Genomic DNA, 22,568 nt, shown 5'->3' on the forward strand with positions numbered 1-22,568 from the left:
ATTATTCATTAGCGCGATTTTCGGTAGTCGTTTACATTTTCGTATTTGGTAATCGAAAATTTGACGGACTCAAATTCAAAGCGAATTACTTCATGACCTACTCGAAATCATTCAAACTGACAAACTTTTACATCAATTGATTTTTAATTGAATAGAGAACTGGAAATGTAAACAAAGATGAATTGTTTGGGAGTTTGGACCATTGCCATAATAATTTATCAAAGTAAGTTAATAATTGTTTACTTTAAAGTTATTAAAAGCCGTGTTTGGCTGGAGTATACATTTTGGAATAACTTTCCAATTAAGCGTTTCCCTACTAAATTGACGAGTTGATAGCAATTCAAAATAATTACGAAGCCGTGGAAAGTTTGCCAATGAAACTAATTGAAAACTATTTGGTACAGCTCTTATTAAACGTTATTCACAATTATATGGTTTATGGATATTTTTCACTTTGAGTTTGTCTCATTTACAAGAAAATTATGATTATTAATAAACGCGTCAAAACAAAATAAGGCCCACCATCATGTATTTAGAATTTTTGTTTAAAAATAACTCAAGAGGCAATGATTAGCGAAATAAAGCATTTGGTTGTATTGTTGACATCTTTATGAATAATTATTAATGTGTTGATCGACAACTTGAGCGTTTGTTTCATGGGGGTAGATAAAAAAGTGAAGTGCATGAAAAAACACAAAATTGCACAAATATTGTACCTTGACTTTTTTAGTCTGACTATACGTTTTGTTTTAAGAGGTTGCTTTCTGACTGTTTTACTCGATTTCTGTATTAATCGTGATTACTATGGCTAGTTCTTGACGTCATATGGACCTGGGAACCGCAGCAAGAGCTCTGCTTCAGGAGGGAGAGTCCAAGATATTATATTTTTATTAGATTATATATGTGCTTTAGTTGCAATAAAACTTTATTCTAGTACAAGTGGGAATTATCTCATCAGAAATTTATTTCAGTATACATCAATGTCAAAGTCACATAAACTTCATTTAATAAGCCTTAAAATAAGCGTTTTAGATAGTCACCATAAATATTTCTTTTAAATTACTGAATCTACCATACCTTCAGAGAAGAACATACAAGAAACTCAGCCACTATTTTAAATAAATTGGAGTATTGTACAATGGCTTTAATGTACATACATAATTAGTTTGTAAGGTGCTGAATCCAATAATATCATAATATTAGATTAAGGATTGGTCTCCGCTGCGCTCCAACTAGATACCGCACTACCTGAGAACAATGGCATTTTAAATATGGCAACTATTAGATGCTTGTGTGTGTGGCATCTTGACACTTAATGGCATCATTAAAATGTTGTAACATACGCTGAAATTAATAAAATACAAATTACAAATGACATATGTGATCCACGACAGTCTTTCTTACTTCTTGTAGTTTTATTTTAACAAAGTTTTACTACGTAACCCAGTGTTTTAGTTTCAATTATTAGCAAAGTTTAACAGAACATGTGGCACGTCAATGCATTGTTCGAGACTGGCTCGCGTACGCCTACTTGGGCGTAGTATTAGTTACTGCACTTTGCGACTACGCCTGCGGTATCTAGTTGGAGTGCACTGGAGACGAATCCTCAATCTAAGATCATAATATAAAATACTAGCTGACCCGACAGACGTTGTTCTGTATATAATAAATAAAATAATGTTTTTATATGAATTTGTCAATAATATATCATAACATCAAAAATTACTTCGTAAAATATGCACCCTGCTGTCGTAATGAAATTGTTTCACAGCAGAACTGTCAAACCGTGCGTCAATAAATTCTCTCATAGAAATTATGTATGGACACATCAAAGGAAAAACAAATTTGTTGTTTGAATTTAATTTGGCAGCATTTTCCTATTTATTCAACTTTTAAACCTTCTCTGGACTTCCACAAATAATTCAAGACCAAAATTAGCCGAATCGGTCCAGCGATTCTCGAGTTTTAGCGAGACTAACGAACAGCAATTAATTTTTATATATATAGATGGATAGATTACATAAAAAATATAAATAATTAACTGTTTATTTAAAAATAATTGTATCTAGGATGTAGAGCTTGAATTCATTGGGTGTGTAGGGATGCTTCGAGACGGTATACAATTTACTGCTAATTTGTTTTAATTCTGCAATACTAAAATAAAACGTTTTTAGCAAGCTTATAAGCAATGCGTTTGATAACTCTCTTATGCTCTATTAGTAATTTAGCATTAGGAATCCAGAACACTCATTTAATTTTTTCTGACTGAAAGTTTATCAAACTTAATTTGAGACGCATTATTAATAAATGGTGGCAATTCGCTAATGGTAAAAGGCATTTGAAATAAAAATTTATTAATGATGGGGGACTCGAACCTGCCACCTCTCCTCCGTGCGAGCACTCTTTCCAACTGAGCCAACCATTCGAGTGACATATCACTGATAAAATCTTGTATGCTTTGTTCAACTCTCAGGTTGTAGCCTCATCGACAGGATCTACTTTACAGTTGATAACCTGCTCAAACCCAATATTTGCATATTAGGAAGTTGACTCGAGATGACGGCGTTTCAAATCGAAACAATTTTTTATACAAATTGTTCATAAAATTTATTTTTCAAATTTAATTTGTGTAATTAATCCAAAAAGTAAGGGCTATCAATTTAAAAAAAAATAACAAATTATTTCTGTTTATTTAAATAGGCTGCCATAAATCTTTCAAATCTAAACAATTTTTTATACAAATCGTTCATAAATTTATTTTTCAAATTTAATTTGTGTAATTAATCCAAAAAGAGGGCTATCACTTAAAAAAAATATTTCTGTTTATATAGATAGGATGCCATTAATAATACTTAAGTCATACTGTGATTTAAATCAAATACTTAAAACCTTTTAGCCGCCATATGCACAGTTATCAGTTGGCTTACACTCAGCTGTCACTTCGACCCAAACGTGGCAGATCTGCATGAAGTCACCCTCATGAAATTGCTGTACTTGTATGACCCTGATGCATGCGGAAGGTTACACTTCTATAACTTCACGCTTGGAAACCAAGACGATGTGAGATTCTCTGCAGTTTTGTGGCCTATCAGCAATCCAATAGCAGCAAAGTTTCGGAAGTAAGTTTTGACTAAGAAAAAATCATTGAGAGCATAATTCAAATAAATTAACATCTTGACTGTTGCTTCTCAATATATTCTTGATAATGTAATTTATGTTCATAGGCACATAAGTGAATTTGCTAGAAACTGTCATAGAAATAATGTTAACACCAGGAACAGACATAAACTTATAATGCCTACTACTCGGCTAAGACGAGTTAGTAAGTCTTTTGTGGGGCGATGTATATTCTTTTACAACAAGATCCCAGAAAATGTTCAAAACAATAGTATAACTTTATTCAAAACAATTGTTGAAAAACGTTTCTGTACCACAGATTGGGAATGAAGTGACCGCCCTCAGGCTATTAAATAATAAGTTTAATTGAACAATATTACATTCTAAATATATTTTATTCGATGAAAAAAAAAATGCCCCCTGAATTTGTTGCGCCCGTTTTTCTCAAGTCTGAGGCATTTATTTTGGAATGCGTGGTAGTTTTTGACTTTCAATAAGTGATGTCACATCCTATTTTAAATAAATAGTACCTGGACGACCGCGCATTGCTCGGATTTTTAAGAAGGCACAAAACATGAACAAAAATAAACTAATAGGACACCTGGATTCGAACCGAGGTCTTCTGCTTTCCTGATCACCCAATGTCCCATCCGAGCTATTATAGTCTTGTACATAGTGGTTAAATTTACCTTTGTATTCTAATGTCATTGTAGCAGTTTCTCATTAAAACACGGATAAAACTACAATTTTTTAAACCGAACCCCACCTAGATCGATTTCTCGCCCCCGACACTACCTGTATACTAAAGTTCATTAAAATCGTTGGAGCCGTTTCCGAGATTCAGATTATATACATATTTATATACAAGAATTGCTCGTTTAAAGATATAAGATATCCGGACGACCGAGCTCGAACAAAAAAAAAACTAATAGGACATCTGGATTCGAAACGGGGTCTTCTGCTTTCCGGATCACCCAATGTCCCATCTGAGCTATAATAGTCTTGTAAATAGTGGCGAAATTTACCTTTGTATTCTAATGTTATTGTAGCTGTTTCTCATTCAAACATGGATAAAACCATTTTTTTTTAAATTGAAACTTAGCAAGATCGATTTATCACCCCCGAAATCCCCTGCATACTTAATTTTATGAAAATCGTTGGAGCCGTTTCCGAGATTCAGATTATATATATATATACAAGAATTGCTCGTTTAAAGATATAAGATATTTGAATTGGAATTTGTCTATATATCTGTTAAGCCCTTTTATTGTAAGTTAGAATATGCCTCTTAACTCAGTGAGCGGCTTGGCAAAGGCTAGCTCTTTCAATTAGTATATAAAAAACGCTTAAAATCAGTTCAGAAGAGGTTTCTCTAGCATTTATCGTATAGCTGTAATCTAGCGAAAAAAAAATCCTTCTTATAGAGTGCAGTATTTCCACCTTTACTCATTTAAGTCCCCTAGAACATTACTATTATTAATTCTCCTCATCTTATATCGAAACTAAACCTCGCTGTTCCAAAAACTTAACCGAGAGCATGTTAGTATAATCCATTTCTCTGTAACTATGCAGGATCTAATTTAGGCTAGACAACCGTTCGAGTGACGTATTGTGGATAAATCTTGTATGTCTTGTTCAACTCTCAGGTTGTGGCTCCATCTACAGGATCTACTTTACAGTTGATAACCTGCTCAATCTCAATATTTTGCATGTTAGGAAATTTACTTGAGATGTCGCTCTTGCAAATCTAGTTATTGGTTATTATCTAATATCAATTTCCTTTTAAAGTCAACTTCAATCTTTCCATTTCTCGTAAAGAAATAATCAAATAATTTAATTATTTCCTTTTTTTTTTCTTGAAAGCAATTTCTATCCCTTGAATAGAATTATCAGGGAATACGATAGACACATAGAACAGACATCACGATGAAATCGACATATTTGATCACAATTTACACAAATTTTAAAAATATATAAAAACTCTTTCAAGGGAGGAATGACCTCAATCTATTTTTGTGTTAATTTATATTAAAATATATTCGTAGATATATAATAGTTCTTATTTTATTTTGTGGCTTAATTTAATTGAATAGCATGTCATTTTAGCCTATAATTGAGGCATCACTTACTATATGAATTTTATTGTTTTTGTATTATACTGTGTTTATATTAGTGTATACCTTATCGGCGGAATTTATTAAATAAATATACAAATTAGGATCTGTCGTGTGTCAATCTTCTCCATTTCCGGCCCGCTGTGAGTTTGAATTCATCCTCCCATCAGATTCGAGGTCTCCTTAGGCTCTTGGATACCAATAAAAAACGATTTTCCTCCATTTCTCTTGGCTGTTTCTCAACATGTGAACGTGCTGGTGATATTCACCATATGTTCACCAATATAACATTTTTTTTTATGGAATAGGAGGACAAACAGCGTACGGGTCACCTGGTATTAAGTGATCACCGCCGCCCACATTCTCTTGCAACACCAGAGAAATCACAAGAGCGTTGCCGGCCTTTAAGGAAGGTGTACGCGCTTTTTTTGAAAGTACCCATGTCGTATCATCCCGGAAACACCGCACAAGGAAGCTCATAATATAAAATGCTTGTTAGAAAACACCCCAATGTAGATTTAATGTCAATAAATATATTGCATATGGGTTGCCTAGCAAATTTCAGACCAGGATACGATTAATTTTTTTTTTTTTATTATTTCACCGGTTTGTTTACTGGAAAATTCTATACCAATCGAAAGTATGCAGTCCATAGTATATGCAAAAGTTAGGTTGCCTATTTTTTCCTGTCACAAGTCATGGGTTGCGAGGTATGAACATTACCAGTTATTTACTTATTACCATTATCAGTGGGAGGCTCCTTTGCACCGGATGCCGGCTAGATAATGGATACCACAACGGCGCCTATTTCTGCCGTGAAGCAGTAATGTGTAAGTATTACTGTGTTTCGGCCTGAAGGGCGCCGTAGCTAGTGAAATTACTAGGCAAATGAGATTTGACATCCTATCCACTATATCCTATACCCACATCCGTATGTTACAAGTCAAAACTACAATGTCATAATTGAGAATTGAGTATAACACGAGGATCGAACTTGATCATGGGACAGCGGATCGAAACTAGAAATTTAGAAATAATAACTTCTTATGAGAACCGTTAACGTAATGCGTTCCACGCGTTACGCATACGCAATTAGAAAGATTCGAGAGTACACGAATGTTGCGACCGCTAGATTAGTGTACTTCAGTTATTTTCACAGCATTATGACGTACGGTATTTTATTATGGGATCATGCTGCTGACATTAATATAGTGTTTGCTCTGCAAAAGAGAGCTGTTCGTGCTATATATCAGCTTGGTTATAGACAGTCTCTCAAAGAAAAATTTAAAGAAATAAATATTATGACTGTTCATTCTCAGTAAATTTATGAAAATTTAATATACGTTCACAAAAATCGTCACCTTTTTGCTCTTAATAGTGATTTTCATTATTATAACACTAGAAATAACGGATTGCTTGTAACTAATTCTAGTAGGCTTCATAAGATACATAAATGTAAAATATAGATACATAAAAGGTAAATGTATACACTTCTATAATAAAGTCCCAGGCACTGTTCAGGCATGATCTATAAATAAATTTAAATGTTTTATAAAAAAAATGGCTCCGTCGTAAATCCTATTACTCCACTGCTGAATATCTAAATGATCGGACAGCCTGGGACTAGATTGTAATTATTTTATAGCGATAGAAATGACTGTACAATATTGTATATTTTTATTGAAAAGAGCGCACAAAAAGAATCCTGGGAGAGTTTCTTGCGCCCCTTCGTCTCTCCCAGAGCGCCATTTGTTTCCGAAGCGGTAGTAGTATCTAGTAGTTATTAGAAATGACATCCAAAATAATTCTAAAGGAATCAATTTTGAGAAAATAAATGCCTTTTATGCCTTTTTACGCAGGCTCTTACTCTCTCACTATATCCAATTGTACCTTTTATAGGATTAAATAAACATATTAATAATGTAAAAAATTCTAATGTTCAAATTCAAGAATTGTAAATAAGAATAAAATATTTTTTTCTTATTTTTTTATAAAAATGGAGGACAAACGAGCGTATGGGTCGTCTGATGTTAAGTGTTCACCGCCGCCCACATTCTCTTGCAACACCAGAGGAATCACAGGATCGTTGCTGGTCTTTGAGGAAGGTACCCATGTAGTATCGTCCCGGAAACACCGCACAAGGAAGCTCATATTTAATAATCAATAAAAGATTTGATTAAGAAATAACCTTTCCCTACATTATACTTATATTACTTAAGCTACCTAATAGTTCAGCTTAAATTAGTTTAAGTTATCACTTCTGTCGGGTATCCCGAAACGTTTTTATATTATTATGAAATTTGTCCTCAGTGAAATTCGCCTGTGGGAATTCCTGCACATAATTTGGGTTATACTAAGCATAGCTAATCTGACGCATGGTAAAAGAGGTTGTGGGTTCTATGCTGTAGTTGTCCCATTTACATTAACTGGTCTAGCGATGTTGGTGGTAGATATCATTTTCATGGTGCTGTTCCTCCAGGATACTCCCTATACGTCTTCAGACGGTAAGTCTTATTCAATACTCAAACCTTAAATATGGCTAGTCAGTGTCGTATATAATTTTATAATAGTCTAGTTAGAAAGATTAGAGAGCTGTTCGTGCTATATATCAGCTTGGTTATAGATAGTCTCTCAAAGAAAAATTTAAAGAAATAAATATTATGACTGTTCATTCTCAGTACATTTATGAAAATTTAATATACGTTCACAAAAATCGTCACCTTTTTGCTCTTAATAGTGATTTTCCTTATTATAACACTAGAAATAAGGGATTGCTTGTAACTAATTCTAGTAGGCTTCATAAGATACATAATAGCTTTAAGGGTAAATGTATACACTTCTATAATAAAGTCCCAGCCACTGTTCAGGCATTATCTATAAATAAATTTAAATGTTTTTTAAAAAAAATGGCTCTCTTGTAAATCCTATTACTCCACTGCTGAATATCTAAATGATCGGACAGCCTGGGACTAGATTGTGATTTTTTATAGCGATAGAAATGACTGTACAATATTGTATATTTTTATTGAAAAGAGCGCAAAAAAAGAATGCTGGGAGAGGTTCTTGCGCCTCTTCTTCTCTCTCAGAGCGCCATTTGTTTCCGAAGCGGTAGCAGTATCTAGTAGTTATTAGAAATGACATCAAAAAGAATTCTAAAGGAATCAATTTTGAGAAAATAAATGCCTTTTATGCCCTTACATGATTAGGGTGAAATAAATTTGCGGCAGCCATAGATTCCAGCCAAGAGAAACTCTCTAAGAAAAAAGCGATTCACACATTTTACGTTCATTGATAGATTGACAGATGACGGCTATAATCTTGTAAAAAACGTTCAAGTGTACGCTTTCAAACTTAGCCGGATTATACTACGTCGCCCAATTGTAATTACTATTTCAATCTTATGTCAAATCTCCCTGCACGTTTCATACTAAACTAAATTTTAATTTTTACTGAGGTAGTCCCGCCGCTTATAACGGTCACCAGTTTGTAATCTCATGAACCGTGACAGTTAGAGAGGTCAAGTTCTCACAGATGATGTATTTCTATTATGTTATAACAACGCACAAATAATAAAAATATAATAAAATAAATATTAAAGGGGGATCCCATATCTTAAACGTGATTTTTTTGTCGTTTTTGCTCGATAAATGTTTTGTACAATGTGTTAAAAAAAGCCCTGTACGATAATTGAGTCGGTTATGATGTAGAATGCGGAAACACCACATAGATTAAATGCCTCAGTAAAGAGAACATCTCACATTAAATGCTTTCAAAAATCTTGAGAACCCCTGACTTATTAATTCTTCCAATAAACTAAGGTCATCGCCCTGAACTCGGTCCGATGGCGTAGTGTTAGTATCAGCTGAGCGGCCGGCGCGGGCGACTCAATCGAAAAAGGCATCATCTCGCCTCGCACCTTGACCTTATCCTTCTCGCCAATCGCGTAAATTAGAATTATTGCTTTACAACAATAAACATTTACACTCACTCAGTTATGCGGCAGCTTGCGTATGGATCGGATGTACAAATTTTGTGCTCGCGTCGAGTTTGTTAGTTTTTGTGCGTCTGAATGAAGAGTATTTTAACATGCTGTATCTAGGGCGAAATAATTGTAACTACGCCGCAGCTCGTAGGGATTATGATCAAAGTTATGCACTTGACTTGCGAGACTGACACGACGGTGTTACAGCAATATCGTGAGACGTTGGACTAAATGTATCGGAGTCAGTGGCGGTCACGTCGAGCAGAACCGGTTAAGAGATGCTGAGCAAGTGGATATAATAATGAATTAAGTATATAATAATATAAAATTTTCGTTGTTTGTCTCTCCTCGCCCACAACCCGCGCACCCTTCGCAGGTAGCATGAATGAAATGGGTGTGTGGGCGGGGAATATATGAAATTATACATATATAAAATTCGCCGCAGGCAGAGATGTCCAAACTTTTATAATTGAGTACGATATTACTCTTTTTTTCACTTTTTTTAAGTGTGATTATTTCCTGAAAATCTATATTTATTTGTACTCACTACTTAATACCAACATACTTAAGATAAACTACAGGATTTTTTTAACATCCTGTGATTAACTTAACCTGTATAAACGTAGGTATAATACTCCTGTGCTTCCCTTCAATAGAATAACTAACTTGTCAAGTCCCAGTCACAACATCGCCAATTCATGTACTTGAGTAATAAATCGTATATATATAATAACGTTTTCCAAACTTGAGGTAGATCCATCTACTACAGAGCAAGAACCAATCAACGCCGACTTAATTGGAGCAATAACGTTTGTTGGTAACAGTACGTCCACTAAACAAGCGTTATATCAATGATATCTAAATATTTTATTTTAAAACTATGTTCCGTTCCCTTCTTCAAAAAATAAGTATTTGCCTTACTAATATTAGTAATAATCACTTGTGCTTAGATTAAGGATTGGTCTCCGCTGCGCTCCAACTGATACCGTACTACCTAAGAACAAGCTTTTGTATTACGGCAACTTTATATTATTGTTGTGTGTATTATTGGCTTTTGAAAAGATGCTTGTCCGCAATGCATCTTGACACTCAATGGCATGTTTCAAATCTTGTAACTTATATACGTTTCGTGCTATTTTACATTGATATGAATAAAATACAAAATACTTACTGACGATATGTAATGGCAGTGTCTATCTTATTTCTTTTAGTATTATTTTTACAAAGTTTTACTACGCAACGTGGCTTTTCAGTAACAATTATAAGCAAATTTTAACAGAACATGTGGCACGTCAACGTCACACATTGTTCGAGACTGGCTCGGGTATGCTTGGGTGGAGTACCGCCGACTATACCTGCGGTATCTCGTTGGAGCGCAGCGGAGACCAATCCTTAAACTAATCACTGGTGTGTAAAGTTTTCTACAGGTTCTAAAGGTTTGTTTATTAGAAGTGGTACATACATTTATATACACGTATAATATACATCGACACGCAATTGAATTATTCATTCATTATTTACTAAGCGAACAGTTGAACATTCCGCTGAATGTTCAACTGATCTAAAATCTAGAAATATCTCACTAGATACAACTGTTATTGGTGAACAGTTTTTGGAGTTTATAACAAGTAAAAGTAAGAAGTATATTGCTGATTGCTGTAAAGTGAAATAAATTATTTACGGAAATATACCGATATGTTCCGAAACGTGGCACGTAACAAATAATTTTTATTTTATTACATTTTATACATATATATTATATAGGAGTTTATATACCTACCAACAGGACGTATAAGCATCAAATAAAATTAAATTTCAAATTCAGTTTCCTACGAATTGCACCTGCATGTCGCATATTTAGTGGCCCACCTAAAAAGTAGCTGCAGGAAACCAGCTAAGATTATTGCATGTGGTGAGAAGTTATTAGCACCGTACTATTTGGTATTATTTTGGGTATATAGTACTACGAGTAAACATCTAAATATTTATATACTTGTTTGTTGCAGCGATTGGAAGAAAACGACGATTAGACTTTGAATTTTGAATTACCTCTGGTTATATATAATTGTATTACTATTTAATTTATTCGTTGAATAGCCATAGGGAGTGATCAATATATTCCCAAGATGAGGTATGATATAATAATAATAAAGTCGTTTTATTCCTCACTAAAATACAATTTAACATTTGAAAAACCAAAAATCTTAAGCTTTAAACTATAAAATGTCTCTTAGTTCGGCGTGCCAATTGGCAAAGGCCTCCGCGATACAACGATTTACACTCTTTCCTGTTTTGGGCAACTTCATCTTCCCACTTTGTGTGCTGTCTTCCTCGTTTTCATTTGCCTTGATTATTTATAACCTATCTTATAAATAACATGAATAACCCTCTTCTATACCACAAAAACCATGTTAATATCGGTTGGTTATTTTCGTACATCAGGTAGAAATTAATGAAATAACGTGAGTTACAATCAAGTCGAAATATGCCAAATTCAATTCACTTCCTTAACATTAATCCAGGGTCCATCATCCCGTCAGAATTGTTGAAACACTTACAATGTCCGGCAATGTGACACATCTATCTATATATATAAAAATGAATTGCTGTTCGTTAGTCTCGCTAAAACTCGAGAACGGCTGGACCGATTTGTCAAATTTAGGTCTTGAATTATTTGTGGAAGTCCAGAGAAGGTTTAAAAGGATGAATAAATAGGAAAATGCTGCTAAATTAAATAAAAACAACAAATTTGTTTTTCCTTTGATGTGTCCATACATAATTTCTATGAGAGAATTTATTGACGCACGGTTTGACAGTTCTGCTGTGAAACAATTTCATTACGACAGCAGGGTGCATATTTTAGGAAGTAATTTTTGATGTTATGATATATTATTGACAAATTCATATAAAAACATTATTTTATTTATTATATACAGAACAACGTCTGTCAGCTAGTAAAAATATAAAAATTAAAATGAATAAAACGCCTCCAGCTGTTTTATCAGCAAATTTTTACTGGCCATATTTGGCTATGATCTAACTTTTATATTTTTTTTGCTGTAACATGATTAAAAAGTAAATTAGTATTGTAAGTAATAAAAAGTAAGTAAGTGAATAAATATTGTATATTCTAGATGTATGGTTTTGTGGGTTACGGAACAATTATAGTATAGATACGTATATCTGCGCCGCTGTAAATGCTAAAAAGAACATAATAAAGGAATTCGAATCAAAAGCTCATTGTGTTCGGAAAACACCAGTAGAAATAGTTCCGCAATGTATCAGTCAGTTACTAAACAATCAACCTGTAAAACCTTAAGGATTATTCTCAAATGATGTCAATTATAAATAATAAACAAGAAATAAACTCTTATACCCTAGCGTTTGGTCGGTAGGTGCTTATCGAATCACTGAATTTTGACTTTCGTAACAAATTTTTTATTAATTATCATTATCGTCATTTCAGCCGGAAGACGTCCACTGCTGAACAAAGGTCTCCCCCAAAGATCGCCATTACGTTCGGTCCTGCGCTACTCTCATCCAACGTATTCCGGCGATCTTCACTAGATCGTCGGTCTATCTTATGGGGGGCCTACCAACACTACGTCTTCAGGTACGTGGTCACCATTCGAGGACTTTACTCCCAAAAGGCCATCTGTCGGTCGAGCTATGTGCCCTGCCCACTGCCACTTCAGTTTCGCAACCACCTGCGCTATGTCAGTGACTTTGTTTCTCCTACGGATCTCCTCATTTCTGATTCGATCCGACAAAGGAACTCTGAGCATAGCCCACTCTATAAGCCGTCTGAGCAACCATGAGCTTCCTTATAAGGCCCATAGTTAGCGACCACGTCTGCGTTCCGTATGCCATCACTGGCAACACACATTGGCTAAAAACCTTCGTCTTCAGACGCTGTGGTATTTGAGACGTTAAGATTTTACGGAGCTTCCCGAAAGCTGCCCATCCGACTTGAATTTATATTTTTATTACTGCGATGAATTTCACTTCTATTGAATTCCTTTGCTATTTCAGTGGCCATCATCAGCTACATCAACAACAGTGGTATGAACATTCAATGGATGTTGAGAGAGTATCCCCTGAATAACATGGACGATGATACTGTTCCAACGGACACTTCATGGATATCTTTACTTTTCGCGTACTGGAGCTGTAGAGGTGTAGTGCAATGGTTTATCAACTTTTGGATGGTGAAAGACAATTATTGTGCAGGACTGACTGCTTACCGTAAGTATTCAGACTAAGAACACCTTATACCAGTGGGAGGCTCTTTTTCACAGGATGCCGACTATATTATGGGTACGATAACGGCGCCTATTTCTGTCATGAAGCAGTAATGTCTGAACATTATTGTATTTCGATCTGAAGGGCGCCGTAGCTAGTGAAATTACTGGGCAAATGAGACTTGACAGCTTATGTATCAAGGTGAGCGCAGTTGTAGTGCCGGTCAGAATTTTTGGGTTATTCAATCATCCTGAGCGGCACTGCATTGTAATTGGCAGGTTGGCAATCAACTACCATCAGCTAAACGTGCTGCTCGTCTCGTTCCTTATTTTCATGAAAAAAAAAGCGATTTATAGATTTTCTCTTGCCTACTTAAAGTACTGAAGGGTATTTAGTTCTCATCATTTCAAGAATCCTACGCAGGTTATATCACACCATAGCGGCTGAACTAGTCGCGCCACCGTCACAGTAGACATATGTACCAGTATGGAAACTACCTACAAACGTTCGAAATGGCACACTCACACAACATACGCATCGACGAGGCCCCTAAGTGGTTTTCGCGGTCTTGCAGTAGCGAGTGTCGCGTAACGACGACTGTCACCTTGTTATTTGTTTCGTGCCAGTGTATTGCGTGGTATACAGCTGATTGAACCCGCCTCCATTTAAACCGGAGCTATCGATTATTAAACTATAAAGAATTTTTTGGGATAGAGTAATTGAAAAGCTTCTCCTTTTTTAAAGTCGGTTAGAAAAATAACCTGACAACCCTATTGCTTCAATGGAGTGTACGTACGTGGAGGTAAGTATTTTATCAACAAGGTTTAGTTTCCATACTGGTACATATGTCTACTGTGGTACCGTGTTGTAAGAAACCTTAGAAACACCAGAGTCACGGCACCACACTGTGTATCAAAATTGACCTTGAAGAGAACTACTGCTGTGTTTAAGAAAGAAAAGAAGGCTTAAGAGATAAAAGAAACAGTGTTGGGTCCGTCCTTATCCAGCATAAGCATTTCATTTTCAAGTCTTTCAAGTCTCTACCGAAATTTTCTGACGAGGAATTTTTCTTAACTGATGGTCTACTTTGAATTTCTATAATAAACAAAAATTTTAAAGAAATTAACATTTTGCCTGCTGCTTCTCAATATATTCTTGGTAATATTATGTATGTACATAGGCACTTAAGTGAATTTGCTAGAAACTGTCATAACCATAATGTTAACACCAGGGACAAACATGAGTGTTTTAATACCTAATTATCAACAGTTGCATACAAGACTTTATCTACACCAATAATATGAATCCTCTAAAAGATTCTGAAACAGTTTGCTTACTGCTAACATTAATACACCAGTCCTAGTAGTAACCTAATATGTATCATCTATTACTTATTATATACAAATAAACTAAGATTTAATGTAACAATTATTTATTTATTAATTATTACAGTAGTAATTTACATGTTGTATAGTGCAATAATTAAAATTCACTCGAATATAATGCTCTTTCGAAGCGTTTAAAATGAATCGCTCAGTTTTTGTAAACAAAACAATAAAAATATCGAAGAAAAATGGCGGGGATTCGAATAGCCTACCTTTTTTTTTACGGTGCGTGACGTTCTGGTTGTGTGGAACGCGCGTAAACGAAAATGTTCTTTTTGAGAAATTCATACAGATACCACGCATCGAGCAATAAGAATGTGGCTGTCTTTTGAAACTGTTTGCACATGAAGGGATCGAAAAAAAAACATAGGAGTGTTGTTATGAAATTCAGTACAACATTACAACACTCGTTTGGATGATGTCATAGTACAACAACATAATACAACAAGATCCCAGAAAATTTAAAAAAAAATGTAAAACGAAATTCAAAAGAATTGTTTAAAAACGTTTGTGTGGTAAAGGGTGCTAGAAAATAAATGACTTTCATAATGACACCACAGATTGAGAATGGAGCGACCGCCCTTAGGCTATTAAATAATAAGTTTAATTGTACGATATTACTTTGTAACCATATTTTTATGAAAAAAAAGTCCACTTAGATTGTTGCGCCCGTTCTTCTCAGGTCTGAGGATTACTTGTTGGGTTATTTATTATTATCCTATTTTGAATAAAAATATTTGAAATCTTTCGGGATTGAAATTATCCATTTATACAATTAACAAATGCAATTAAAAAACAAAATACAAAAATGCATACGTGTTGCATGCAATAAGGTAAGAGCGTCACTGGCGGCCGAGTGGTGTCTCGGTGAAATACCTCCCTAAAAGCGCCTTTTCACTAGTTGCAAGTCGCGCGGCTGCCACGCTGTAGCCGCGCGACAGCAGCTGATGCCTTTTCATTACAACTGCAGCCGCCGGAAAGTCCGGAATAAACAATTGACATATTTCAACCCAGCCTTTCTTTTTCATAATCTTGTTGCTGTAATCATCGGTTCTTGAATCCCATAAAATAGGACGCAATTGAATTTCGATGATAAATTGTTCTGTGTCTATTGTTTTGGTCATCATGCTAAACGTGCGCATGCAACATTGACTCGAATGAGACTGATCGCACGCGACTGCCACGCTGCTGTTCGCTATACAAAAAAGAGCCGCGCGATTGTCGCGCTGCTACAGTCGCACCGCTTGCGACCTAGTGAAAAGGCGCCCTTACACACTTCGTGACTTCATGTAAATAGTTGACTCTCACAGGACGCCCGGTATATATGAAACATCTCAGTGAATATTAAGTCTCTCATTAATAAAAAATTTGGTGTTTTAGTTTACATAATTTCATGATCAGCTTGATCATATAATTTAACCGTTTCTCATTTATCTTATATCATAAATATTTCAGGGCAATTACAGAAAGACGCAAGACTGCAGAGAAGAAGAACCAGGATCTGAGGAAATAAGTGTTTTTTTAAGTAAAGTGACGTTTCATTATTGTATAAAGCAAGTGTTTGTCAGTTGGCGTTCTTCATTACTTCTCAGTTATTGTAAATATGCCGCTTAATATATAAGCAATATATAAACTAGCTGACTCGACAGACGTTGTTCTGTAGATAATAAAAAAAAATACTGTTTTATTTGCCAATAATAATTTCAAAACATCTAGAATTATTTCGTAAAAAATGTTGTTATAATGAAATTGGTACAGAGCGGAACTGTCAAACCGTGCGTCAATAAATTCTCTTAAAGAAAATATGTCCATACAAAAAAAATATTGGAAATAAAACTAATAATGGGTCCCAAATCGAAATAAAAACTATCCTATCTCTCAAGTTGGACTAAACTGCACTCCATGAAGTAATCCCCATTAAAATCCGTTCATTAGTTTAGGAGTCCATCGTAGATAAACAACGTGTCACGTGATTTATATATATTAAAATTACAAGATATTGACATATATTTAACAGATTGTTTTGATAATAATGCTAATCAGCTGATCCCCTGTGCTCTTTGTATCTCAACAGTGGAAACTTGGAAATATTCCAACGATATCGATACTTGGGAAACATGATTGACTAAACCGGCGACCACAGTCTAAAAATACGGTGCCGTATTGTACAGACACGCCTTTACGAAGTTAAAAAGAGTTCTCTGTGACCGTAATTTAAAAATTGTCCATCCGATCACTATTACCACCTGTAAAATTATGGAAAGCATAATTAATCGCTAGCTATCGTATAACGATAGATGGATACAATGTATCCATCAGTTGATTTAAGACCGACACTAAGACAGTTGCGGTGATTGCCATGGTTGATCGCAGGTCGATCTTCTGGTATACCTAACACATAGATAGGCGGCCGGCTATTGCAAGCAAGGGAGAAGGTCTGGTAGTTAGTCTGTATTTAGCGAAGGCTTTCAATTATGTATCAAACAAGGCACTCCTTTCGAAACTTTCATATATTGTGCTTACCGAGAGTTTATGCAAGTGTAAGTAAGTATATCTTGATTTGGAACAAACACTACATATACAGGTAAACATTTACAAAATATAATAACAAAAAATATGAAAAACTTATCGAAATAATTACGAATATAATATACATGCCTAATCTACTTAAAACTAACATACATTAAGAACCAAAGAAAAAAACTAAAGTAAGGCTTATTCTATATCAACATAATAAGGTGGTGTTTGCAGTGTTTTGTCCCAAAAAGATTTGCTACTCAGATTATTAGTTGGGTTACCCAACACTGATTTTCAGTAGCTACCTTCAAGAAGGCGGCCGTCGCGATTACAGCCACAAGTGCTTCGATTATTAAATAGGTACCTACAATAATTAAGTAATAAGTAATAAATAAATAAATTATAGTACTCAAGTGGACCACCAGCTTCTCACTAGCAGCATACTGGTCGTTGTCGACGGATATTGATCGAACCCAAAGCCTTGGAGTTTCCCAATTGATCCGTGCGATTACGCATCGCACGCAAAAAATGGTCACACTGAAATAATCTTACAAAACGGTATTATATTGCGCGTCCATATCTAAAACTGTCAATACGCTTATTCCTAAATTACTAACCATACTTACAACTTATTAGTTGATTATACTGTCAACAGATGGCGCTGTTAAGTAAAATCTATTATTTTAAAAACATTTTTGTTTTTAGATTTAGTCATTTGAAGAATTGTGGACGTTATTCAGTTCAAGATTGTGATATTTAAATAATTTTTTGATAAGTGCAGACGAAGCAATTAAAACTTTGCTCTATTCTTTTGTGTATGCTCAATTATAAGGGCCTATTCATATAGACTCTGAGAACGGTTTTTATTGGACGTCATGAAAGTACGAAGATTTTAATTTCACTAGTCGTACAGTATTATTAATGAATAATTTTTATGGAAGGACAAATAATCTAAATGGTGGAAAATAGAGTAAATATGTATTTTATTTTCGACGGTCAGATAGCCGGAGGGGCAGAAAGTACCGGATGATGCAGTTTTGGTAGGCCCGACCATTTTGCAGTTTTGGTAGGTCGACCCCCACAAGATGGACCGACGATCTGGTAAAAAACGCCGGAATACGTTGGATGAGGCCTTGAGGATATCTTCCGGCCGATGATGATGATGATTATGATACACATTCAGAATAAACATCAGTATTTCATCAGGACATCAAGTAAACAAACATTAGTCTATATTTCTCTATTATATTTATTCTAGTACAAACAACTTTTAAAATGTGTTTATTTTACAACAATGTAAATGTTTATTGATTATGCAATTTGAAGGCCTATTAATTTATTGGAATTTCAAACTGCAACACATTAAACCAAATTTATATAATGTTAGTTTAGTAATAATAATGCAACACATAAGAAATCTCAAATCCAATTCAGGTTTTAGCAGTAAAAAACCGCCTATCTTTGTGGGGTTGCATAAGTGTGCTTCGAACCATAATATTGGTATTGGTAGCATTTGGCGTAGAGTTGTGTCTGCCACATTCATTCTGTCCATGCGAAACTAGCTTCATTTATGAAATACTAATTGGCCGTCTGGTCTACATGATATTCTCACGCTAGGTCGAGTAGAAATTTACGAAACGAGAAGTTTAATGATTTAAATACGACTCATGGATGTTTATATGTATATATATGTATGTTTAAGTAAGTATATTGTATTAAATATATCGTTGTCTTGTACCAATAGTACAGGCACAGTAGACATATGTATCAGTGTGGAAACTAAGCCTTGTTAATAAAATACTTTCCTCTTTCCTCTTTTTCCTTTATCCGCGTACACTCCTTTGAAGCAATAGGGTTGTCAGCGTATATTTCTAACCGACCTTAAAGGAGTTTTGGAACGAAGTTCCTTATGGGACGTTGCGGTGCGTAAAGTAAAAAGCGTAAGATTTTTATGTATAGTGTATGCATGATAGCTATACAGTGTCTAATGCAATATTATAATAGCCTAAATGATGACTGTTATGTAATATTTTTAACGACATTTTATTGAATGTTTTTCTTGGAAATATTTTTTTTTTTGGATTTTTTTTATTTGAAATATTAACTTTGAAATATATGTTTTTAAACTTTGTCCGTTGAAGTTTCACTTCAACCACAGTCTTAAGAAACTCTTCCCTGCAGTCATCCCACGAACATGTCTAGACGGGGAAATAATTGTTTTCGTGAGTGTTAATAACGAATATGACATCTATTTTGAGATCCAAGATGGCGGATGTAACTTTTACAATAAAATCAAATTGGGTATGATTTTCGAGATTTTCGGGAGTGTCATTACAAATATGACACCCATTTCAAGATCCAAGATGGCGGATGTGACATTTTCAATAAAATCAATATGGGTATCATTTTTGAGATTTTCAGGTGTGTCAGTGAACACACAATTTTATTTTAAAAGTCCCGCATTATCGGCATCAACACCCTAGAAAATCATGAAAACAACACTCATGATAAATAGTTGATAATTTCATGTAGCTTGAATTAACATTTTGACAGCATGATCTATTTCAGCACCCTCGAAAACCATGAAAACGATACGCGTGTGAAAAACTGAATAATTTTTTAGCAGCCGCCATCTTGATTATTCATTTTGACAGCACTAGTTGGTATTGGTTTCAACACTCACGAAAACCATGACAAAACACATGTAGGTGAGTATTGTTGTCCAAAATAAATAAATATAAAAAAACATAAACACACTCATAAAAAAAAATATAATAAATATTGCATCCGCAATCTTAGTGTAAATTGTGAATTATGTTCACGAATTTATTATAATCGATCTCATGGACTTATAATTCGAATACCCATTATATAACAATAAATCATTTTTCTATACTATACTACCTTATAGTTTAAAAAACAGTAGTTTTGACGGAGCCGAGTTTAAATAGCCGTATACGACGCAATACGCTGGCATTTCTAAAAAGATCGCGGAAACAACTAACAACGTGACACTCGACTCGTTTTGACCGCGAAAACCGCTTAGGGATCTCGTCGATGCGCATGTTTGTGTGAGTGTGTAATTTCGAACGTTTGTAGGTAGTTTCCATACTGGTACATATGTCTACTGTGGTATAGGCTATGCCTTGATTGGGGCAAGATAATTTGTGTCAAAGGGTATATAATAAATTATAGGTTGTTACATACGCAACTATACTGTTGGGGAATTATTTAATTACTTAACTAACCTATAATAATTTAAAAGCCAACCTCACGAGATATTAAAATTGAAAGGTCAGAGGCAAAACTGAGCGGACTGTACTTTCTAAAGAAGGCAAAAGAGCGCTGGAAAACATTATAGTACTTTACAAAGCGCAGGTCTGGACCTGCAGCCGAGAGAAATATATACTAATGTTTGTTTACTTGACGCTGGCGCCATATGGAGTATTGCGGTCATCTCTGGTCTGGTGCACCCCAGTATCAGCAGGCTCCATCTACAGGATCTACTTTACAGTTGTTAAACTGCTCAACCCCAATAATTGCATATCAGGAAATTGACTTTTGTTATTTTTAAAGTGATGTCCCTAACTTGCGGGATTAATTATAGAAGTTATATTTCTTATCAAAATGTATGAACGATGCGGGACTCGAATCCACGACCTCTCGGGCTTATATAGGATTACAAAGTAATTTATGCAGTTGGTGTTTGTGTGGTAAACTTAATTAGCACTTTCGAGAGTTACAAGTCTAGCCGGCTTAGATCTACTTAATGTCTACTTTGGAAGTATTAAAGCACAGGAATTCTCAATAAGTGAATACAATAGACTAAGAAGCCGTTTACCTTCTGTACCAGCGGGAGGCTCCTTTGCACAGGATGCTGGCAAAATTATGGGTACCACAACGGCGCCTATTTCTGTCGTGAAACAGTAATGCGTAAACATTATTGTGTTTGGGCAAATTACAGTATTTATTTTAATTAAATTATTATCTTATGTCTCAAGGTGACGAGCGCAATTGTAGTGCCTCTCAGAATTTTTGGGGTTCTTAAGAATCCTGAGGGGCACTGCATTTTAATGGGCAAGGCGTATCAATTACTATCAACGTCTTGCTCGTCTCGTCACTTATTTTGATTAAAAAAACGGTCTTGACTTAAATATTGTAACATCAAAGCCTCCAAGAAAACCCCATATAGAGACATAGAGTCTGTTTTTAGAATAAACTGTGTGGAAAAGAAATAAGACGTGTGGCACTCGGGGACTGCCGCGGTAAAGCTATTGCATAGCATTTTTTATCAACTTATGCAATTATGAAGTGAGTAAAATTTAACTTGCAAGATTTGATTATAGACAGACAACAAGACAGGTGAAACTAAATAAAAATGCTTGTGATAATAATAAAAAATAAAAAAACGTGATAAAAAAAATAAAGAAATTAAATAAATATCACGACGTACCCCAGGCAGGAACCTGGGACCTTCTGCACAAAAAGATTACGTGATAACCGCTGTTCCACGGCAACTGAAATGACCGTGGCGAAATATCTATGTACATCTAGTAAGTAAGTGTTAGGCTATTTTCGTTACGGAATTTCTGGATTCGGTCTCCACGCTCAAGGCGCGCGATAGAAGCTCTGCAATAGCTTAAAAAAAGGAAGACTACCCACAAAAATAAGAAAAGTGCATAAAACTGTGGAGTAGGCTTTATGAAAATCCGTTGTATGTATTCAAGAAGTAGAAGATACCGGAAACCATAAAAAAATGAGATGCCATTAAAAATATACCATGTAAAAAAACCCAAGTCTCGGAACTCAGTTCCTCTGCCGGAAAAGTTGTGAGATCAATGTAATATCAGGTCGTTCAATTTATTCAGTCCCTACTTAAGGGTCCTTATGCCATAAGTTATTACCACGGACTAGTAAAAAAAGAAGGACTCCTTGTCACCTTACATAATAGTGTAGCACCAAAACAAGCCGATTAACGTGTAAATACATAGACGCACGCACACACTTACACTAACTACTACAGGCCGATAATCTTATAAACAAAATAAAGGTCAGAACTTGGTGACGGAATAGTGTGCCGTACGGACTTTCGATTTTGGTTATCTGAAAAATACCCTGGGGCACTGCTGATTTGGGAAGGATTCAAGTAGTGCGAAAATATAGTGTAGTCATACCACAATTCTGACAAGGCTTGACAGGTGAGGTTAGGTT

The 22,568-nt window shown here is 35.0% G+C and overlaps 2 protein-coding genes across 2 annotated transcripts in view; one reads left to right on the top strand and one right to left on the bottom strand.

Annotated features, from left to right (window-relative positions):
• LOC126974412 (uncharacterized) overlaps window positions 1-22,568 on the bottom strand; it is a 375,370-nt gene that overhangs the window by 222,984 nt on the left and 129,818 nt on the right. The gene's annotated exons all lie outside the window — the stretch shown is intronic.
• On the top strand, window positions 125-16,500 carry LOC126974482 (uncharacterized). The gene is made up of 5 exons (XM_050821996.1): window positions 125-223; window positions 2,897-3,119; window positions 7,542-7,735; window positions 13,246-13,458; window positions 16,296-16,500. Exons 1-5 carry the CDS (start codon window positions 178-180, stop codon window positions 16,343-16,345), a joined length of 726 nt encoding a protein of 241 aa, XP_050677953.1. The 5' UTR covers window positions 125-177; the 3' UTR covers window positions 16,346-16,500.

Source organism: Leptidea sinapis, chromosome 32, assembly GCF_905404315.1.
Source record: "Leptidea sinapis chromosome 32, ilLepSina1.1, whole genome shotgun sequence".
NCBI lineage: Eukaryota > Metazoa > Arthropoda > Insecta > Lepidoptera > Pieridae > Leptidea > Leptidea sinapis.